The 24,576-nt window shown below is 36.5% G+C and overlaps 1 protein-coding gene across 1 annotated transcript; it reads right to left on the bottom strand.

Moving 5' to 3' along the window:
- Positions 1-1,343: 1,343 nt before the first annotated feature.
- On the bottom strand, positions 1,344-6,196 carry LOC131996703 (GATA zinc finger domain-containing protein 14-like). Its single transcript, XM_059366449.1, has 3 exons — positions 6,185-6,196; positions 2,248-6,118; positions 1,344-1,363 (listed from the first exon to the last, which is right to left on the bottom strand). The coding sequence occupies exons 1-3, from the start codon at positions 6,194-6,196 to the stop codon at positions 1,344-1,346; spliced, it is 3,903 nt and encodes a 1,300-aa protein (XP_059222432.1).
- Positions 6,197-24,576: the final 18,380 nt, after the last annotated feature.

The raw sequence follows: 24,576 nt of genomic DNA, 5'->3' as shown, positions 1-24,576 counted from the left end.
TTTCAGTCGAAGTGTCTCAAGTGCCACACCTTCCCTAAACAGCACTTCTCATTACCCTAACTTTCAAAAACACCAGATCGCGTAGATTGGTAATGCGATTCGCTCGAAATTGTTTTGCCCTCTCACAGTCATCAAAAACAAGACATGGTTTCTATTGTTAGGGTCGGGTGCCTCGGGGGTAGCCCAAAACCCGCCAAATGGATATATAGACCAATCGCGACAATATAGAGCTCAAACGAAAGGTGCTTGGGAAAAAAACGAATTTGATATTCATGTGTTTGGGGAGCCGTCCTAACCCAAAATACCTTCCTATTATATAAAAACTCTTTGGACTGAAAATTGATTGATTTTCGGGAAATTGATACCCATTTTTGGGAAAATGATACTCATTTTCGGGGCAAAGATCCTGGAGTCTGATATTTTTAACATGACCATGCATGGCATGTTACCTCGCAAATGTCCACCGCATTAAATTTTGTTCGATGGTCTCGCCAGGATTCGAACGCAGGCATTCCGCGTCATAGGCGGACATAAGCTATAGTGGCACGAATTCGATATCCACATTCAGGGCGAAGTGTCCCCACCCTAAAAAGATATTAGAGAGTTAAAGATGGCGCAGCGGAGCGGGCCCGGTTCTTTCTTTATACCCTGCACCATAGGATGAGGTTATAAAGGGTGATTTTTTTGAGGTTAGGATTTTCATGCATTAGTATTTGACAGATCACGTGGGATTTCAGACATGGTGTCAAAGAGAAAGATGCTCAGTATGCTTTGACATTTCATCATGAATAGACTTACTAACGAGCAACGCTTGCAAATCATTGAATTTTATTACCAAAATCAGTGTTCGGTTCGAAATGTGTTCATTCACCGTAACGTTGCGTCCGACAGCATCTTCGAAAAAATACGGTCCAATGATTCCACCAGCGTACAAACCACACCAAACAGTGCATTTTTCGGGATGCATGGGCAGTTCTTGAACGGCTTCTGGTTGCTCTTCACTCCAAATGCGGCAATTTTGCTTATTTACGTAGCCATTCAACCAGAAATGAGCCTCATCGCTGAACAAAATTTGTCAAAATTTGAACACATTTCGAACCGAACACTGATTTTGGTAATAAAATTCAATGATTTGCAAGCGTTGCTCGTTAGTAAGTCTATTCATGATGAAATGTCAAAGCATACTGAGCATCTTTCTCTTTGACACCATGTCTGAAATCCCACGTGATCTGTCAAATACTAATGCATGAAAATCCTAACCTCAAAAAATCACCCTTTACTTATTTCGTTTGTAAAAGATTACTGCGGAGACCCAACATTTGTTCGGGTTTTGGCCAAAGCAATTATCTGTTACGCATATCACCTAAAAACAAAGTTAGTTAGAAACACACGCACATATACAATAGAGCGAGAGATGCCCGAACGTTTCAGTAAACGTCCAGTGGATGTGTTTTTCAATTTAGTCGACGGACGTCATATGTTGTTTACAAATGAGCATCACTTAAATGAGTGCCATATAAAGCCAAAACATGCTGAGAAATGACAAATCAAGTGTTGTTCTTCAGATCGTTTCACCTCAAAACCCCGAGAGAGGACATGTAAACCATTCAGAACGAAATGATTATCAAATTATGAGTATACTGGAATTGGTTACCAAGTTGACATCCAAATTTGAGGCCAAGTATCTACGTGTAATTCCACCTCATAAAGCAGGATATTTTGTTCACTTTTTCGCGCGGAATGCTGTCAATTTCTATACAAAAAATTCTTCGGCAAAGCGTTGAAGAAAAATAGGGTTAAAAGTACTACTTTGCTTATAGTCAAGAAAATGGAAAAAAAACTTTTAACTTTAAAAACGTTTTAACTTTTTCCATGTTTCTGCATAGAACTAATTATTCTATAAACGAACCAATTACCAGAGCTTTAAAAAGGTATAGATTAGATTTTTCTATTAATATTAATGAATTTTCGAACATCTTAGATTTTCTTTACTTTTAATTTTAATTTTAGTTTAAGTAATTTAATTTTAAATTTCTAGTCTGTAAGGAATTTTGCTGTTTCATAGACTTAATAAATGAAATGAAATATTCCCTTAGTTTATGATCGCAAAATTTTATTTTTCGTTTTTATAAAATTCATAAATAATACCTAAAAAATAAATCGTGGTAATAACATCGTTAAATCTAAAATTGTAAAATATTTTTATATTTCTAATTTATTTCTTTTTCAAATAAGGAGGATACATACCTCCAGGTGGAGGTAAAAAAATATTCGAGGCCTTGAGTAATGGCGCTCCATATAACATATGAGGTTGCCTAGTGGGCTGTAAAGGAACTATGGGAGTTTCAACAAACACCATGGGTTTCTTCAAAGAAATGGGAGCATGTGCTTGAGGAGTTTGAGTGAAAAGCAAGGGATTTTGTGTGGTAACCATTATGGAAGGGTTTGAAAGAGGATGGTTTTCTTGAACTGCAGATGATTGTTTCTTTATGTAATGCCCTTGAAGTTGATGATTGGGTACTATGGTATAATATGAAGGCAATTCAAAGGACTGAGAAGGCATTTGTAAATAAGTTTTAGTATCTTCAAAAATCATGGGCTTATGAGAGGGTTTTGTGGGTTGAATGGAGTTTGAATTACCGCCATTATTGGTTGAAGTAGCTGCTGTAGAAGATATATGACCAAATGTACCAATGAAATTGCCAGCTGAATTTGTGCCAGGAATCGAATAAGTGGGGGGAAATGTTTGTTGGGTTTGTAAACTGTGGTACTGCTTTGTTGTATCTGATATGACCTTAGGGTTTTGAGTTTTTTGCCTTTGATTTTCGGTAAGAGGTAATTGTTGATGAAAATATTGATAACCTGGTTTAAGATTTTTTGTATGGCTGGGGCTTAAGGATTGGGATGGTGGTTGAAAATCAGTTTTAGGTTGATTCAACAATGTTTGAATAGAAAATTGACTATTTTGTGGATGTGCAATTTGAGACAATTGACTTTGAGTATAGACAGGATCATTAGCTGGAGATGAAGTTGGAATGTTGTTCGAAATATATTGTAAAGAGGGTTTAAATTGTGAATTATTCTCTAAGGGATATGTTGACGATCCCTGTTGATTCATGGGTGATGTTTGAAGTTGATTTTTAAGGTCAAAAGTCTGTATATTCTGCTGTTGCATATTCCCTGGATTATTATTTGATGGTAGTAAAGTTGAATGCAGCGGATTAGACCTTTGAGGTTCTTTTTGAGTTGGTATAGCATAGTTTGCGGATTCTGCACTTGAAGAAGTTGGTGATGCATGTTGAGATTCAGGTCGTCTAATGTTATTATTGTCAACAATATATGGCCTATTGTTGTATGAATCCGATTCATGAGCTGGGTAGCCTGTAAACTTATGAGGATTGAATAGTTCATTTTGATGATTGTTAGCATTTTGAGCAATGTTACCATTATGATTTAATGTAGAAGTACTGGATGAAGATGATGGCTTGTCTTGCTTGAAAGAAGATGAAGATGATGCAATATTGGGAGACAAAGCGGTTTGCAGAGCATCCTTTTCGGAATTGGTATGGTAATTATAACCATTTGTGTTAACATTATTTGTTACTTGTGGAGAGGGTCTAACATCTGTGCCTTGATAACTTGGTGCAACAAGCTGCTGAAGAGGTTTCATTGTGGGTTTCTCAGTTCTATGCGGCAATGAACTTTGATGATTGGGAGGATTATATGTATATGATCCTACATTCCCCCAAGTTTGTGGTAAACTAGGTGGAGAAGAAGCTTGCTGGGTGTTTAAAGAATTTTCTTGTAATGATGGAGTATATAGAGGACCTTTAGAATATCCTGCATTATTTTGGCTTGAAGGTCTATTATCTTCTAAAGTTTCATTTCGAATTTGTTGCTGGTTATGCTGTTTTCCTTTAGAATTCTCTGAAGTTTCAAATTTCTTATGAGGTCTATAATAAATATATGATGAAGGCATGGTGGGTACCGGTATCAAATGAGTTATACCATCTTTATTATATCCATCTTTATTTATATCCAAACGATTTCCTTGTGGTTTGCCATATATATAGCCTTGATTACTTTCAACTTCAGTTTTAGCAAAATCTGGTCTTTGGTGATCTTTAGGTTTATGCTCTATGTTAGAAGTAACATTCATACCCATGCCTAGTTCATTATAATTGATGCCATTGAAGTTTTCCTTATGAGCAGAAGGTTCTTTTAAGGCTGGAGTATTGTAACGATAACCTTCATTCAAAGCCACTGGACCCTTGTTACTGGAAGAAGTTGAATTAAGTGCTGGATTGGAAGGATTATTCGAATTGGGCTTTATAGTTGTAGCAGGCAAATATTGATAATCTGGTCCATGATATGAGGAGGTAGATGTTGGAGGAAGAGGGCTGCTATTTAACTGTTGCTTTATTTGTGAAGATTGTGTTTGATATTCAATGGATGGACGATATTGGTATGGAGCTTGTTGAAATTGTGGTGAATTTGTTGTGGATGTTGTTGATGTAGTAGTTGCTTCATAAATTGGAGGTTGATACAGCTTGGAAGGTGTTGTGTATTGGGTAGGATTTTGTTGCTGATAATGAGAAGCTTTTGTGGGAGAGGTTTGAAATGAAGGAGAATGTGCACTAACACTTAAATTATCAACTGAGTTTGAAGATGTTTCCACAGATTGCTTATTATAATGATAATCAGCTGGTTGTATGGAATCTGTAGTAGGATTATTATCTGCTGAGAGGTTATGCTGTTGATTAAAATCCCTCTGAGGGTCATGTTTGTTTATAGCAGATAAATTTGGTAAAGCTTGATTCAAAGGATTTTGTTCAGATGACGGCGGCGAAGGAATATATTGTTCCGGTCTATTATATTGATAAGGCCCTGAAGATCCTTTTGTTTCGCTCTTGGTCGTGGAAGGGTTTTGTTGTGTTGCATCATTTTTAATGGCAATTGGAGTCCAGGGACCATTATCCTTTGAAGGTGGGGAATATTGATAAGGACCTTCATTATTAAATGTTGCAGGGTATTGCGGAGTAACTCCATTATCCTTGGAAGGTGGAGAATAATGATAAGGACCTTTAGTTGGAGAGTATTGTGGTATAACTCCATTAATCTGGTCAGTATGATGGTTTGAAAAAGCTGGGTTTACAGCGGATGAATCTTTTGTTGGTGTGGTATATTGATAAGGACCCGCATTGTTATGAGATGAAGAAAATTGTGGTTTAGCTCCATTATGTTGATTTGACATAGTTGCTTGTACAGCAGACGAATCTTTTGTTGGTGTGGCATATTGATAAGGAACTTTATTATTATAAACTGAAGGGTCTTGTACTGTAGCTCCATTGTGTTCTTTTGACACTGTAGGTTTTTCTGCAGATGAATCTTGTTGAGATTGCTGTATGTTGTGAAGAAAAGGTTTTTGAAACTGATAGGAATCCTTTTCACCGGGCAGGGTATAGTGATAAGCATTCTCTCCATTTTGTAGATAATGGAAATGTGTTACATCCTGATTCTGTTGGTTATTAGGATAAGTGGGTTTTGTTGGTAAAGCATCCTGGTGTTGAGAAGGAGCTTCATATTGATAGAAGCCTTTATTAGGCTGTGGTGTATTTTGGGAGGAAATTGGAATATTTTCCATAGAAGCTGAAGGATTATTGGATGTTGGTATCCTGTTGTACTCATAAGGTCCTTGGGCATTGGTTGCTGGAGAATTTTCTTGTACAGCTCCATTGTAGTAATATGAACCTGAAGAGTATTCCTTTTTATCAGAGTGCGGTAAAACTCCATTGTAATCCTTTTTGAATGACAATTCATTCTGTGGTACAACTCCATTGTAATGATAAGCACCTTGGGCAGCTTGCTCTTTGTAAGCAGGATCAAGGGGTTTATAGGAAATTGGTGTTAAAATTTTCGGTTTGGGATATTTATATAATCCTGGTTGCACAGTTGAATCCTCAATAGGTCGTTGTATATTGGTGTGGGCATTGATATCAGCGGGTAGATATTGAGTTGCTGGTTCATTATAACTGTACGGCTTGGGGGACAAATCCTGTGGGCTGTTATTCAAAACGGCCAAGGATTGGCCTATAACCAATAAAAACAAAAAACGCGCCTGATAAAAGGAAAAACCAAGTTATATAATATTTTTTTTTTTTATTAATTTTGTTTTTGTAATTACCAAAAATTGCATTTTTGTATCTTGGTTGGAAATGTAGGTTATATCCAAATTTTTGTTGCCGCAATCTGCCGCTTCCCAGGAGGTGTAACTCGCTGCTGAAATAAATGTGAAATGTTCAATTTTTCAATTGTTACAATTGTTTTTATATTTTTGCCATTTTCGGTTCTCCAGTAGTGTCAAGTACTTAATGTGAAATGGCCATTGAAATTAAATGTGGTCATAAACAGAAGACACTCACGCACCTTATATTTTGATAATATTTTTTTTGGAAATGGTTATCCATGTTTTTTATTTTATTAATAATTTGTTGTGACATCAGGCAAAGAGGCAAATAAACACCCGCATGACATACAAACAAAAGCCTGTGACAGTGCCAGTAGTCTTGTTCAACTATTCAAGCGTAAACACCCAAACACTGCCAGAACGTGTTAACATCATCATCATCATCATTACCATTTCATAGACACCTTCGATACATTGCTGTGATGTTGTTATGATTTTTGCTACAGTTCACTTCATGGCAGTTACTTATGAAATACTCACAAAATTTATGTAATAATAACAACATTTTTAATTTTTTTGCTGTAAACTTCAGATTTATTGAAAGCATTTGAGCATCCATAAGCATTATGGCTTTTTAAAGAAAGCACGTGAGTTTTAGTTTTTTTTTTTCTTTTAAGCAAGTGGTCTAGGTGACTTTGAATTTGAGTTTAAAATTCAAACACTTTCGTTGCTGAAGAGCTTGATCAAAATCAAAAGTGGGTCAATTGTTTGGCTGGCCCCCAAAAACAAAGGTGAATGAACCAATTTACAAATCTCTTATTTTTTGTACAGTTGTCTGATCTCCAGCATTCCCAGTTTATGCAACTTGTGTATAATCAGGATTTTTTTGTCCCCTGTGCAGAGAGTAAATTTTTTTTCTTTTCAGTTTTATGCAACTGTTGCAAGGCAACCTCAAGATTCAACAGACAATCCTCGACCAGTTGGTGTTTCTTTTTTTTTTTGTTTCTACTTAACAGTGACACTGATGACTGGATTGATTTTTTTTGAAATTTTGCGGTTAATACAGAAATTAAACCGGTCGAAAATACCATGCATTTGCCTAGGTTGCACTCATGTTTTTATGGCTTAACGTACAATAATAAATTAAAAAAAACGTTGTTAATAAGTCATGTAAACCTAATATTGGGGATTTTGTATATAAAAAGTTTTGAAGAATACCGGAATAATGCGAAGTATAAAAAAATATTCTCTGTCAGAGTACGCTGACAACAAGAAATTTCAACATAGTTTGAGCTGTTAAATTAAATAATAAGTTAAAGCGTGCTAAATTCGGTTGGGCCGAATCTTGGGAACCCATCACCATGGATTCTGCTAAAATATGGAGGCTATATCTGGTTATAGGCCGAATTAGACCGTACTTGGCGCAGTTGTTGAGAGTCATAACAGAATACTATGTGCAAAATTTCAGCCAAATCGGATGAAAATGGAGGCCTCCAGGAGCTCAAAAAGTCAAATCGGGAGATAGGTTTATATGGGAGCTGTATTAGGTTCTTGACCGAGTTGGACCTTACTTGGCACAAAATTTCAGCCAAATCGGAAAATTGGGGCTTTCTGGGGCTCAAGAAGTTAAATCGGGAGATCGGTTTATATGGGAGCTACATCAATTTAAAAACTAATTTGGACCCTACTTTACACAGTTTTTGGAAGTCATAACAAAACATTACATGCAAAATTTCAGCCAAATCAAACAAAAATTGCGGCTTGTAAGGGCTCAAGATCGGTTTATATAGGAGCTATAACAGGTTATAGACCGATTTGGACCGTACTTTGCACAGCTGTTGAAAGTCATAACAGAATACTATGTGCAAAATTTCAGCCAAATCGCATAAGAATTGCAGCTTCCAGGGGCTCAAGAAATCAAATCGGGAGATCGGTTTATATGGGAGGTATAACAGATTATAAACCGATTTGGACCATACTTTGCACAGTTATTGGAAGTCATAACAGAACACTTTGTTCAAAATTTCAACCAATTTGCACAAAAATTGCAGCTTTCAGGGGCTCAAGAAGTCAAATCGGGAGATCGGTTTATATGGGAGCTATATTCAAATCTGAACCGATATGGCCCATTGGCGATTCCCAATGACCTACAACAATATAAAGTATCGGCGTAAAGTTTCAAGCGGCCAGCTCTACACGTTAGACCGCTATCGTGATTTCGACAGACCGACGTACATGGCTAGTTCGACTCAGAATGTCGAGACGATCAAGAAAATATTAACTTTATGGGGTCCTACATCAATATTTCGAGGTTTTACAAACGGAATGACTTAATTAGTATACCCCCATCCAATGGTGATGGGTATGAAAAGTTTGCCAATAATTCAAGGCTGAATGTAATATTTGTTTTGCTATAAAAAAAAATTTCGTCAAAATTTTATTTTTACTCCAATCTTATTTGGAAAAATTCTTTCTTGCAATCTTCTGTCCACAAACAAAACAAGACTTTTGTGAAATGATTTATTAAATAAAGTTAAACCTTGAATTGTTTTTTGTTTCGTTTATGAAGACTTGTCATAGAGATGGCCCATATAAACACCCAATATATGCACAGAAAAAAAACCACAACGGATTTACGAATTGACGAAAAGTAATGGGGCATCGCCTTCGAATGTTCGAGATGTGGATTTGGTCAGAACGCCTTAGTTCAAATCCCGGGTTGAACCTCATAAAAAATTTTCAGTGGAGGTTTTCCTTTCATTAATGCTGGCAACTTTTGTGGTGTTATCAGCCATTTAAGACTTTTCTACGGAGAGTTGTGGTATAGCAGCACGCCGTGTGGACTCGGTCGCTGATCATTGACCTATAACTTAATCGGATATAACTCATTGATATGCGAGAAGTTTTTCTTATTCCTTAAATAATGTTTTTTTTGGAAATTTTATGCTATCTGGGGCCAGTAATAGGTTCCCAGTGACGGCCAAAAACTAGAATTTTCAAAAATGGTAAAAAGCCTTAACTGGAAACGCAAAAAGCATCCACTTAGTGTTTTTTTTTTCGTTTGTCACTAGGTGGTACCATTTCGATTTTTTGGTGCCCTAAAAAGCACCAAATCTAGTGCGTTAAGCACTAAGTTGGCATCCCTGCAGAGAGAAGGTTAACCCGAACCGTTTCAGGTCGACACAGTCCGAGTTAAGGGCTTAGGCGACGAACGCATGTAACACAGCGAAACGATCGGTAGACGACGAAAATCCTATGAGGAGATCCGAATCGTGAAAAGACGAGGTTATTACCGAAAGGAAGTAAGAAGGAGGTCTGTATAGCTTTTGGTATGCTAACGGGATACATAGTTCGAGTTCACTTGTGCATCATCGGTGCGGCAAGTGATGGAATGTGTAGGGCGTGTGGGGAAGATGATGAAACGTTGGAGCATTTCCTATGTCATTGCCCGGCTTCGCCCCTAACAGACACTAGTATTTAGATGGGGAAACAACACCAACACCAGACATGAACCAAATCGGGGGAGTGGTACGGAAAACAATTAGGGATTTTCTAAGTAGCACGGAATTCCCCACTTAGATTTTCTTTTTATAACCTCCATCATAGGATGGGGGTATTCTAATTTCGTCATTCTGTATGTAGCTACTCGAAATATTCATCTGAGACCCAATAAAATATATATATTCTTGATTCTCAAGATATTTTATGTCGATCTAGCCATGTCCATCCGTCAGTCTGTCCGTCCGTCTGCTTGAAATTTTCCAAAAACACTTCTTATTAGTGTAGGTCAGTTGGGATTGTTAATGGGCCATATCGGTCCATGTTTTTATATAGCTGCCATATAAACCGATTTTGGATATTGACTTCTTGAGAGCGCAATTATTATCCGATTTGCCTGAAATATTGCATGACGTGTTTTGTTATGATTTCCAATAACAATAATCTGATATAGCTGTCATATAAACCGATCTGGGATTTTGACTTCTTGAGGTTCTAGAGGGCGCAATTCTCATCCGGTTTGGCCAGATTTATCACGACGTGTTTCGCTATGACTTCCAATAACTGTGCTAAGTATGGTTTAAATCGATCCATAACCTAATATAGCTGTCATAAAAAACCGATCTTGAATCTTGACTTCTTGAGCCACTAGAGCGCGCTATTGTTATCCGATTTGGCTGAAATTGCATGACGTGTTTTGTCATAATTTCCAACAACTGTGCAAAATATGATTCAAATTAGTCTGTAATCTGATATAGCTGCCATATAAACCGATCTGTGATCTTGATTTCTTGAGCATCTAGAGAGCGCAATTCTTATCCGATTTGTTTCTTATTTTGTACGACGGATCCTCTAATGTTGATGGTCATTAGAGGATCCGTAGAGGATCATCTGTGTTTATTATAGTCTGAATCGGTCTATAGCCTGATACAGCTCCCATATAAACCGATCTCTCTATTTTACTTCTTGAGCCCCCAAAGGGCTCAATTCTTATTCCAATTGGCTGACATTTTACACAGGTCTCCAACATATAATTTAATTATGGTCCGAATTGGTACCGCTCTAATAGCAGAGCAAATCATTTCTCTTATCCTTTTTATGCCTAAAAAGAGATGCCGGGAAAAGAACTCGACAAATGCAAACCATGGTGGATGGTATAAAAGATTCGGCCCGGCCGAACTTAGCACGCTTTTACTTATTTGAGGTTACTTATTACTGACTTAGGTGTATGTCCATTGTGGCATGGGGCGGATTCACGTCCTCGCCATCTTTCTAGCCTGACCTAAACTAGTCAAAATATTATTTTTATCAAAAAACTTTTTTTAATATGATTTTTATAAAAACGTTAACTTGCATTGCTTTTTATAGAAATATTTGTTAAAATTTTTTTTTAGTTTTCGGTTCCCATACCAGATTTTCGTAACAAAAAATATGAATTAAAAATAGGTACTTTTATTTGCCCTATAGACAGCACATAAATGCGTCAAAAAATGTATGTACAATTGTTAAACTGATTAAATTAATGAGGTAGAATAAGAATTAAAGAATTGTTTTTTTTTTAGAATTAAATTAAAACACCTGACAACCATGTAAAAAACATAAATTTTATGTTCTTTTATTTTAATTTTTTTTGCCAAAAGCGATTGTAGAAGGAAATGTTGCCCGAAATATTCTCATGTAATTTTGAGTTTCTAATCTAATCTTATTCTAATTCACATTTAATTGACTTTATTTATTAGTCAGTCGCTTAGTCATGCGGGGGCTCCCAGGGTATTATGTCACACATAACAAATGCTTATAAGCAACTACCAAAAGAAAAACAGATTTTGTAAAAGACCTGCCATGCTTTGAAATACTTGTTAAAGTAGCCAAATAATAGCCATGGCATTTCAAATGTAAATCTTAATTTGTCTGAAAACTTGATAAAGGGGGGAGTTTCAAAAGCTTGGCTTATCAATGGACTCAAACAATAGCCTTTGCTTTGAGGTTGTCGCTTATAGTTGTTTCAATATCAATTTCCATTAACCATTATAAAGTTTTGCTGTGCTAAATAAAAAAAGTTTTGGTACCCTACCTATGGCTCTGAACGCCCATATTCAAACTCCTAAGAGAACATCGATGACACTTTTAAAGGTGGAAACTCTTTCACTTCTCTCAGGCGGTCTAGCGCTATCTATAACCCATAGCAGGTACATTTTTAGATGTAGGCTTTTAAAAAATCGGCTTTGCCCCACCACGCTTTTTATACCCTACACCACTACTGTGGTACAGGGTATTATAACTTAGTGCATTTGTTTGTAACCCCGCAAAAGGAGGAGCGATAGACCCATTGATAGTATACCGATCGACTCAGAATCACTTTCTGATTCGACAATCACAACATTCGATATTTTCGATAGTTTTATTAACGATAGTATCGATAGTATCGATACTATCGTTAATTTTCCATTACCTATATTTCAAACAAAAATGAGCAGTAAAAATCGGGACATCGATTTATTAAGGAGCAATATCAATGCACAGACCAAATAAAACCAAGGTTTATAAGGTCAGTTGGAAGTCATGTGTGAATCAATTGTACAAAATGTTATTCTAATCGGATGGAAAATGCGCCCTCTATAGGCGCAATATATCTTAGGGGCGTATCAGTGTCAGATTACTTATTTTTGTTTTTACAAAAAAATAAAACTTTTGCGATAGTATCCATCTGAAAAATATCAATCGATAATCAGCCAAAAAATTAAATATCGATAGTATCGATAGTGTCATCGATATTTTGCCAGCTCTAAAAACTACAGTTTGCAAGTTTCATCCGATCGTCTTCAAATTTGGCACATACATTGTTTGCCATAGACACAAAGCCTATTGAAATTGGAAAAAATCGGTTCAGATTTGGATATAGCTCCCATATATATTTTCGCCCGATTTGCAGTAATAGTGCAATAAAATGGTCATTTGTTACCCGATTCCCTCGAAATTTGGCAGAAGAAATCGGTGCAAAGTTAGATATAGCTGTCATATATGTATATCGCCCGATTTATAGATATAGCTCCCATATATATGTTCGTCCGATTTTGAGAAATATTTCAATAAAGTGCTTATTTGTTAACCGATTTTCTTCAAATTTGGCAGAAAGGGTTTTCTCGTGACTTTAGACATTACTGGTGAATTTCATAGAAATCGGTTCAAATTTAGATATAGCTCCCATATATATGTTCGTCCGATTTTGAGAAATTATGAAATAAAGTGCTCATTTGTTAACCGATTCTTTTGAAATTTGGCAGAAAGTATTTCTCTTTGACTCTCGACATTACTGGTGAATTTCATAGAAATCGGTTCAAATTTAGATATAGATGCCATATATGTATAACGCCCGATTTTCACTTCTAGAGCAACTGCAAGCACATTTATTGAACAATCTTGCCAAAATTGTTCACAACGCTTTCCTCAAAGACTAACACAATATCTAAGAATTTTGATCGAAATTGGTTCAGATTTAGGTATAGCTCCCATATATATGTTCGTCCGATTTTGAGAAATATTGAAATAAAGTGTTCATTTGTTAACCAATTCTCTTGAAATTTGGCAGAAAGGATTTCCTTGTGACTCTTAGCATTACTGGTGAATTTCATAGAAATCGGTTCAAATTTACATAGATGCCATATATGTATAACGCCCGATTTTCACTTCTAGAGCAACTGCAAGCACATTTATTGACCAATCTTGCCAAAATTTTTATATATAGCTGTCATATATGTATATCGCCCGATTTTCCCTACAAGAGCCACTACAAGCGCATTTATTGACCAATCTGGCCAAAATTTTTTACAACACTTTCCTCGTAGACTAACACAATATCTAAGAATTTTAGTCGAAATCGGTTCAGATTTAGGTATAGCTCCCATATATATGTTCGTCCGATTTTGAGAAATATTGAAATAAAGTGCTCATTTTTTAACCGATTCTCTTGAAATTTGGCAGAAAGGATTTCCTTGTGACTCTTAATAATACTGGTGAATTTCATAGAAACCGGTTCAGGTTTTGATATAGCTGCCATATATGTTTATCGCCCGATTTTCCCTCCAAGAGCCACTACAAGCGCATTTATTGACTAATCTTGCCAACAATTTGTACAACACTTTCCTCAAAGACTAACACAATATCTGAGAATTTTGGTTGAAATCTGTTTAGATTTAGGTATAGCTCCCATATATATGTGCGTCCGATTTTGAGAAATATTGAAATAAAGTGCTCATTTATTAACCGATTCTCTTGAAATTTGGCAGAAAGGACTTTTTTTGACTCCCGACATTATCGGGGAATTCAATAGATATCGGTTCAGATTTAGATATAGCTGTCATATATGTATATCGCCCGATTTTCCCTACAAGAGCACTACAAGCGCATTTATTGACCAATCTGTTTATTTTGCTCGAAATTTGGTTGTTTAATAACCCATCGGAAAACATTGGTTCAATTGGGTTGCCCAACAAGTAATTGCGGATTTTTCATATAGTCGACGTTGACAAATTTTTTCACAGCTTGTGACTCTATAATTGCATTTTTTCTTCTGTCAGTTATCAGGTGTTACTTTTAGCTTGCTTTAGAAAAAAAGTGTAAAAAAAAGTATATTTGATTAAAGTTCATTCTAAGTTTTATTAAAAATGCATTTACTTTCTTTTAAAAAATCCGCAATTACTTTTTGGGCAACCCAATAGATTAGGTGTAGAGCATTATAAAGTCGTCAACGCCCGACTTTTTACTGGTTTTATTTTTTTTTTTTTTTTCATTTCAATAAATCAAATCAATTTCACACAGAAATTTACTCCCACATCCACTTCATTGTTGACCGCTGACTAATTTAACAATTTTAAAAACAAAAAAAAAACCAAGTTTTTTGGAAAAAAATTTTTTTTTCACAATTCCATAGGTCATTTAGATAAAGATGATTCCTGGCCATGAACCTAAGATGACTCGAATACCAACATGAGCATTTAGCTGTAAGAACAAAAATGCCAGTACTTACTTGGTAACCGGGCCAACTTAGGTCTGATAACAGGCCAACTAAATTTCAACAAATGCTCACTGCAAGGCCCATGCAAAGCGAAATTTCTAAAAATAGCTTTTCTATTCAAACAAAAAAAAGTCGTTAATCTAAACAACAACATAACACTACAAACAAAAACTTTAGATAATAACAATAACTCAGTTACACAACCCACCCACCCCCCAAAAAGACCAAAAATACAGTGTGGGGGAGTATGGAGGGGGCTGTATGGTAAAATAAGTCTTATCAGCCTATGATGACAAACACTATTTGGCAGGCCTTCCTAAGAAACACAGTCATAGCTTTTGATTATAGCCTGCCTGTTCGTCCGTCCGTCCGTTCATATATTCATTCTGCTTTCAACAGCCCACCTGCCGTGAGTGTTGGCCAGAAATTTTGTCACCTTTTTTTAATTGAGTGATAATTTGCCATCCAACTACGATTAGACAGACCTAGACCTACAACCCTTCTTTTGGCACTCACTCTGATCGAGGAGTCATTAAAGCATGGTAATCTCTTGTTCAAAATCTTTACCCAAATTACTTGTTTTGGACGAAATTTAGCGATTACGGTTATAATTTGTATTCAAACAGCGTAAGATGATGACTTGGTTTTTTCTCTTACTCTTGACACGAAATACGTGTTTAACTCTTTATTCCCATCGGATTTTTTTTTGTGCTATTGTCCTAAGTTTTGACAATGACATCCAAACAGCTAATCCCACGTCTTTTTTGGATCAACTCATATGGACATGATTTCAAATAGTTACAGATACAAGCGTTTATGGCCAATTGAAATTGAATGTGGAATACAAACAAACAAAACACATTCCCAGCCAAGGGAAATATGCATTTTGTTATAGATTTTATTACGCAATTGGGTTGGGTTAACCTATAAAATGTTTTAGCTTGGGAATATTTTGCAGGCCATATAATAAATAGCAACTGAATTTTTTTTTTAAATTTAAAAATCCTTATATTTTTACTAAAACAAAAAATAAAGAAAATTTGTTGATATCATTTGTCATTAAACACCAGTTTTAATATTCACTTTTTATTGACAGTTTTTGTAAAAATGTTAATTTATTAAAAATTAATGTCCATAGGAAATTTTAACAAAGTTTTATTTGTACAGAAATTTTTATGAAAAATTTGTTTGAGCAGAAAATTATATAGAAAATTTGGCAAAGAAAATTTGACAAAAAACAAGTAAAAGCTTACCCTCCACCATGGAGCGCATTTGTCGAGTTCTTTACCCGGCATCTCTTCTTAGGCAAAAAAGGATATAAAAAAAGATTTGGTCTGCTATTAGAGTCATATCAAGATATGATCCGGTTTGGACCACAATTAAATTATATGTTGGAGACCTGTGTAAAATGTCAGCCAATTCGAATAAGAATTGCGCCCTTTGGCAGCTGTATTGGGCCATAGACCGATTCAGACCATAATAAACACGTATGTTGATGGTCATGAGAGGATCCGTCGTACAAAATTTCAGGCAAATCGGATAATAATTGCGACCTCTAGAGGCTCAAGAAGTCAAGATCCCAGATCGGTTTATATGGCAGCTATATATGGTTATGAACCGATTTGAACCTTATTTGACACAGTTGTTGAAAGTAAAAATAGAATACGTCATGCAAAATTTCAGCCAAATCGGGCGATAGATTGCGCCCTCTAGAAGCTCATGAAGTCAAGTCCCCAGATCTGTTTATATGACAGCTATATCAGGTTATGGACCGATTCGAACCATACTTGGCGCAGTTGTTGGATATCATAACAAAACACGTCGTACAAAATTTCATTCCAATCGGAAAGAATTGCGCACTCTAGAGGCTCAAGAAGTCAAGACCCAAAATCGGTTTATATGACAGCTATATCGGGTTAACGACCGATTCGAACCATACTTGGCACAGTTGTTGGATATCATAACAAAATACTTCGTGCAAAAATTCATTCAAATCGGATAAGAATTGCGCACTCTAGAGGCTCGAGAAGTCAAGACCCAAGATCGGTTTATATGGCAGCTATATCGGGTTAAGGACCGATTCGAACCATACTTGGCACTGTTGTTGGATATCATAGCGAAATACTTCGTGCAAAAATTCATTCAAATCGGATAAGAATTGGGCCCTCTAGAGGTTCAAGAAGTCAAGACCCAAGATCGGTTTATATGACAGCTATATCAGATTATGGACCGATTCGAACCATACTTGGCACTGTTGTTGGATATCATAACAAAACACGTCGTGCAAAATTTCATCCCAATCGGATAAGAATTGTATACCCTCCACTATAGGATGGAGGTATACTAATTTCGTCATTCTGTTTGTAACTTCTCGAAATATTCGTCTGAGACCCCATAAAGTTTGTATATTCTTGATCGTCATAACATTTTAAGTCGATCTAGCCGTATCCGTTCGTCTGTCCGCCCGTCCGTCCCTCTGTCTGTCGAAAGCACGCTAACTTTCGAACGAGTAAAGCTAGCCTCTTGAAATTTTGCATAAATACTACTTATTAGTGTAGTTCGGTTAGGATTGTAAATGGGCCATATCGGTCCATGTTTTGATATAGCTGCCATATAAACCGATCTTGGATCTTGACTTCCTAAGCCACTAGAGGGCGTAATTCTTATCCGATTTGGCTGAAAATTTGCATGAGGTGTTTAATTATTATTTCCAACAACTGCACTAAATATGGTTGAAATCGGTACATAACCTGATATAGCTGTCATATTAACCGATCTGGGGTCTTGACTTCTTGAGCCTCTAGAGGGCGCAATTCTCGTCCGATTTGACTTAAATTTTGCACATAGTGTTTTGATGTCACTTCCAACAACTGTACAAAGTATGGTCCTAATCGGTCCATAATCTGATATAGCTGCCATATAAACCGATCTTGGGTATTGACTTCTTGACCCTCTAGAGAGCGCAATTATAATCCGGTTTGGCACAAATTTTGTACAACGGCTCCTCCCATGGCCTTCAACATACGTGTGCAATATGGTCAGAATCGATCTAAAGCTTGATACAGTTCCCATATAAACCGATCTCCCGATTTCGCTTCTTGAGCCCCGAATCGAACTATAACTTGATGTAGCTGCTCCTTCGCCCTTATTCATTGTACTTTGTTTGCCTAAAAACAGATACAGCGCAAAGAACTCGGCAGATGCGACCATGGTGGAGGGTATATAAGATTCGGCCTGGCCGAACTTTGCACGCTCTTACTTGTTTCTTTTATCTTTTGTTTGCCTAAAAAGAGATACCGGGAAAAGAACTCGACAAATGCGATACATCGTGGAGGGTATATAAGATTTTACATGGCAGAACTTAGCTCGCTTTTACTTGTTTTCTGTTTGCGCTCTTTTATTTTGATCTTTAAAATCCTTTCGTGATATTTCGAACATATTTCAGCTCGAGATCAGTTCAGAAATAAACATTCTCAATAGTTGTTGGGTATGTAGAAAAATGTAATCAATTTGACAAAGGTTTTGATGAAGATGCATGGCGTATCGAATCTTACCGTCCTGGTTGTTAATGCCCTCATGGCCATTTTACTGTCCGTAAAGCGGCAGATACATGGTACCTACAGAGGCACCTGTCTTCTTGGGAGGAGAGAATGTTCCATTTTCAGAAAGCACTAAAAACCTGGGTGTTTTGCTGGACAGGAAATTGAACTTCAAATCCAACATTTTAGTAAGGGCAAGAAAGGCAATTCTTGCCCTATGCACCTGCAAGAGAGCCATTGGCAAAAGTTGAGGGTTTAGACCGCGCATCATACAGTGGGTATATACTGCAGTTTTCAGACCTATAATGCTATATGGTATAGTGGTCTGGTGGACGACGCTTCAAAAGTCAACCTACATTTTAATACTCAACCAGATCCAAAGGTTAGCTTGTTTGTGCATCACAGCCGCACAGAGGACTGATGCACTGAATTTAATGCTACATCTAATGCCTCTGGACATTGTGGCTAGACAAATTGCGGTGACCACTGCCGTGAGGCTAAGGGAGCTTTCTCGTTGGTCATATGGCGGCTACGGATACTATGTTATCCTTGATACAATGTCCGATGTTTCAGGCAGTGTGGATTACACCCTGCCTGACCCGCTTTTTGATAAAAAGTGCAGTAACACTATTACTGATAGAACCTATTGGAACTACGATATCTCTGGTAATAGAAGTTACATAGACTTCTATACGTATGGTTCCAAACTAGATAAAAGGTGGGCTTTGGGGTGTACTCTAAAGATCTAGAACTGGTCATATCGAAAAGGTTTCCCGACCACTGCTGTGCGTATCAATTAAAGGAGTGGAATGGCGAAGATATTACGACGAGTAGCATAAATGTCTCCTCAGACAGCAAGGCAGCCATTAAATCCCTGGAGAATGTATTTCTGAACACAAAAAGCGCCCTCCACTATCGCAGATCTCTCAACGAGATGGCTGAACAGTTCAAAATTCACCTGTTCTGAGTGCCGGAGATATCCCATGGAATTGTAAAGCGGACAAGCTTGCCAGAGTAGGAACTACCTTGCACATCCCAGGGAAACTGGAATCTGTGTGCCTCTAGCCACATGTAAGCTAAGTTTTCAGAACCAGGCCCGAAGGACAACGAAAAATGGAGCGAACTGGTAACATACACAAAATCAGAGTTGCACTTGTCACTGATTTTGACAGATTGTGCACTCAATATTTTGTTGTTGGACAACTACCATTACCTGTAAATGAATATATCTTGGCTAAAACAGCATGAGCGCATTGAGCTTTGTTTTTTTGCGTTGAAAAGTGCAACTTTGCAGATTTCATTCAATAGGACATTCCCTTATAATTTATGTCACAGTTTTAATGAAAATAATAGGTTATGATCATTGAGATTTTTGTAATGTTTCAAAAAGGTAGTCGCGAAAAACATGTGTTTTCAACTGTGAAAAACGAAAGTAGTACCTTATGGAGGGGAATATAAAAATATTTTCAGAAAAAAAGTGGTCATGCTGGCAAAATTCTTAAAAAAAAATTAATATTTTGCGTAACTGTAAAATTTTGACTTTTGGCCACAACAAAAAAAAAAATGGAGAATCATGAATCGGAATGGGATGCACTTAAAAGGTGAGGTCATGCGAACAGCTAAACACAATTTTTTTATTTTTGTTTCGATTTTGCAGTAAATCAAAATGTCAAAGTCTTGATAACACAGCTGTAATTTTTTTCTAAAATCTTAAAAGTTGTTCTATTTTGTCCGATATTCCACACATAAGCAGATCTGTTCTGGTTTTCACAATCGCGAAAGATTTTGTTTGCCTTATATCTTGCAAACCGTGTCATATTTAGGTTGGAATGCATACTATAATTCTTTGTAGTAGGAGGATCCTTAAGTGATATCAAACCAAAAGAGAAGGAAACTTAGAAAATAAAGGCAAAATTTTTTTTCGTTTTGAATTTTCAAAAATCGAAACAAGCCTGAGCTTTATAATGATGAAAGTACAAATATAAAACACATTTGAAGAAGATAAAAAAATCCGGATTTAAGGCTCTAGCCAGCTGATTTTATAAAGAAAAAAAAACATATGATCGAGCCATTAAATCCGAATTTAAAGAGCAGTGTAAACGAGGCCTAAGTTGTAAAACAAAGGAACAGGCTGATTGTCCATTAAAAGTAGAAAAATCGATGAAAGTACTAAAATATGGAACTGTTTTTAATATGGGTGTGTGTCATATGCACATTCATATATACGCATTTCGGATTTATTTTTAGATTTAGTCAAATCTAGTTCATAAAAATTTCAATCTAAACTTACTATAAACTATAAATGTAAAGCGCCCATAACACAACACTAATATTGTACACAGTTGCACATTTTCGTACTCAATACCTAAAATGTACTGTTTTGTCTGTCGGCTTTCCTTAAATAGTAGTTGTCATGCCTGGCAAATTTGGCCAAACAATAATCAGCTGTAGTACCTTGGTGAAAATTACTCAAAGAGCAGCCAAGTAGCATAGTGTTTGATTTCTTGATTTCAATTGTTATAAATCATAACTAAAATAGCAAAAAATAGTTGATATAGGGTTTAAAAAATCTTCTTGGCCTGAAAACAATCGGTGTAAATAATAAATAAAAGAGGAATTGCGATTTTCATAAGGGTGAGTGCAAGTTTTTTTTTTTAATCAGCTATTATTCATCTAATCTCAGTTGCTATCATTCAACCTCATCATAATGACGCTTCAAATTAAGATAGAAAGTTTGAAATTTGACTAAAGTTCGCTTGAAATACACGTTTTTAGTTTGTTTTAATGTTTCACGTGTATGCTTTTGTTCGCTATGCATGCATGTGTACGAGCATGTTTGTCAAGAGGGGGGATATGATGTAAGCTGCTTTGGCTAAGAGGACTATGCCAATTGAGTGGTGTTGTGTAGTGCATGTGTCTCAAACGATGTAAAGAATAAAAAAAAAATTGTGGAATTTATGTTTTGAAGATCAATAATTGAAAAAATAAGGAACCCAATATATAACCAGTGTGGGTATATTATTTGTTATTTTTATTATATTTGTAATCTATGTACCTATATGATGATGGTTATGGCATATTTCGTAATGGGCTACTAACGTTTGTTTATATGAGATCCCAAAGCGCAAGGGTGAGGTTCCCGAGTACAAAACCACCCGTTGAAAGTGTTCGTATGCCATCTATGCTTCCATTCTTTTGAATGGATTATGAATATTAAAATCAAGAAGATAGCTATGTTGTGTTTTATATATCACATTTTTTAGGTTCATAAATTAATCGATACAAGAGTTATAATAAGCGTATGAATGAATATAATGCGATAGGAAATACCTTCCTTATGTCGTTATATTATTTGTGTCTGGAATTTTTTAAATGTTTTTGCTATCTATCAATCTCTTTAATCATTTTATTTTTTTGCTTACCAACTGACCTTGGCCAATACTAATCAAACAAAGACTTTATTGATGACACTTTTCTGAGATTAATTTGTGCAATTCAAAACATTGGATAATGCAACTACATGTTTATGGAATGACATTATTGTACAGAATAGAGCTTGGTCTTATTTCCTTGCCAGGACCTACAAAGATTTTGCAAAAGCAAAAAGATAAAATATTACTGGAAGTCATTGGCGCACTTTATTTGGAAGCAGAAGAGAGCGGGAGAGTGCGTGAGAGCAAAATTTTGAAAGTTTGATAATTGATTGCATGAAAATAGGTCTGTTCGCGTACTTTTCCAGTAAAAATTTGCAGGAGAGTACGAGCCATTTTACTCTCTTTGCAAAATTTGCAAGCAAAAGTACGCGAACGATTTCCAGTGAAAATTAGCAGAAAAACAGCTGTTTTTTGTTTTGGTTAGATTTTATTTGCTAGCTTGGAAAACAATTTTTTTTTTTTAAGTAAAAAATGCTGGCGATAGCTATTTGAGGCTGAGGTATTTTCCTTAGATAAAGGTCAATTTATTGACCCGATAGTAAAAAGGCTAGAAAGGGAGCCATTCGTATATACGTGATCTCCGTGCCGCTGGACAGCCATCACAAATTACCGTGCAATCCCATGACAGACGGTTGTACGTACCGCATTGGCCTGATGGAGTCTTTCATTGGCCCGATGGAGTCTTTCATCGGCCCGATGGAGTCTTTCATTGGCCCGATGGAGTCTTTCATTGGCCCGATGGAGTCTTTCATTGGCCCGATGGAGTCTTTCATTGGCCCGATGGGGTCTTTCAGTGTACAACATACTGCTACAACAAAAATAACAGTGCACGAAGCTACGAATGTCATCCGTGGAGCCAAGTCGCGCAAAGCACTGGTTCCAGACCTACATTGATGCTGAAGAATCCGGATCTGCCTGTCTGAACACTTTTATAATGCCCGATGTTTGGAAGATGGGCAGTCTCATCCCGCTACTGAAATCTGAAAAAGACACGAGCAAGGGGGATTCGTACAGACCGATCTTCCTTCTCTCATTAGCAGCCAAGACGCATGAGGGACTACTCCTCCCGCTCCTCTCGTTGGACAATTTCCATTCGCCGAGCATCAGCATGAACTTCGAAGGCTGCATAGGACTGCAATTGCTTTACATGCCATCACTGTATACAAAAGTGCACTTGTTGTGCGGACGAAGATAACTTGGACTAACCATCTAATGCTTTTGGTTAACGTGGCTAGATAAATAGCTATGACCACTGATGTGAGGCTAAGGGAATTTTCTATTTGGTCATGTGGCGGCTACAGACACTTTGTTTTCATTGAAGATATCTGTATCCGTTCATAATTGGCAGACTAATTTGCACTAATTTTTTCTAATCCCACTGCGCGTCACTTGTTTAACTGCCCAGCTAGACCCACTCAATCCCATGGCAGCATCTTCCCTCCTTAACAAATTCAAAGGGACGGTGTTGGTTTTCTGCTTATTTTTACTGGAAACCTAAACTTGGTGGTCGAAAATTCACGGCTCTGGTTAACAGGTCACAGTTTTATCTCAGGACATTAAAAAGCCCAATGACCATTTTGATCTGTCACTATAACCTTGTAGGCTGTAACTATCGCTTTATTCCCTTGCGTATACCGTAAATCATCCATTTAATGAATTTTTCATTTTACATATTTTTATGTTGAAAATAAAATAAATACTTTGATGGCTCCATTTGTCTTAATTTTGTTTTTGTAACATCATTAAATTTTGTTAACCAGTCGTTAACAACCACAAATACACTTCGCATCTATTTCTAATATAGCCAATGTATGAATCACTTCTCTGGCTAAAAATCAAATTTCAAAACTTGATTCAGATTCAGAGAGTTTTGTGATTGTTTTTTGTTTTCTCTGGCACAGTCCGGAAATTTGATTTGTTGTGCATGACTGTAAATTATAATACACCTTAAATAATTGTATATAACGAGGAGGTAATATAAATTTTAAGAAATAATTGATTTTTTTATTCCACCACCGAATGATGGGGGTATATTCATTTTGTCATTCCGTTTGCAACACATCGAAATGTCCATTTTCGACCCTATAAAGTATATATATATTCTTGATCAGCGTAAAAATTTAAGACGATCTAGCCATGTACGTCCGTATGTGTGATGAATTCACGCAACAGTCTTTAAAAATTGAGATATAGAGCTGAAACTTTGCACAAAATCTTTTTTTTGTCCATCAGCAGGTTAATTTCGAAGATGGGCTATATCGGACTATATCTTGATATAGCCCCCATATAGACCGATACGCCGATTTAGGGTCTAAGGCCCATAAAAGCCACATTTATTATCCGATTTTGCTGAAATTTGGGACAGTGAGTTGTGTTAGGCCAATCGATCGGCACAGATTAGATATAGCTGCCATATAGACCGATCTCTCGATTTAAGGTCTTGGGCCCATAAAAGGTGCATTTATTGCCCGATTATGAATTTGGGACAGTGAGTAGTGTTAGGCCCCTTGACATCGTGTGTGCCGTAGACTTTAAACCCCAAATTTTAAATTCAACATTGAATTTAAGTATATTGTGGTAAATTTCGTAAATACTACTTAAGATCAGTGCTGCCACTCAAAAAATTTATTGCCTACCAAAAATTTAAGAAAATTCCTACCAAATCCGACCAAAACCTACTTAATTTTCTACAAGCCAAAAATTTGGTTTTTATATCCATCACCGAAGAGTTGGCCATTTTCGCCATAAAATTATACATTGTCATCTCATTTTAAGTCGATCTATACATGTCCGTCCGTCTGTCTGTCGACAGCACGCTAACTTCCGAAGGAGTAAACCTAGCCGCTTGAAAGATTGCAAAAATACTTTTTATTAATGTAGGTCGATTGGAATTGTAAATGGACC

Source organism: Stomoxys calcitrans, chromosome 4, assembly GCF_963082655.1.
Source record: "Stomoxys calcitrans chromosome 4, idStoCalc2.1, whole genome shotgun sequence".
Lineage (NCBI taxonomy): Eukaryota > Metazoa > Arthropoda > Insecta > Diptera > Muscidae > Stomoxys > Stomoxys calcitrans.
Note: the sequence above shows the minus strand (reverse complement) of the source record. Positions and strands in the feature narration are given on the sequence as shown.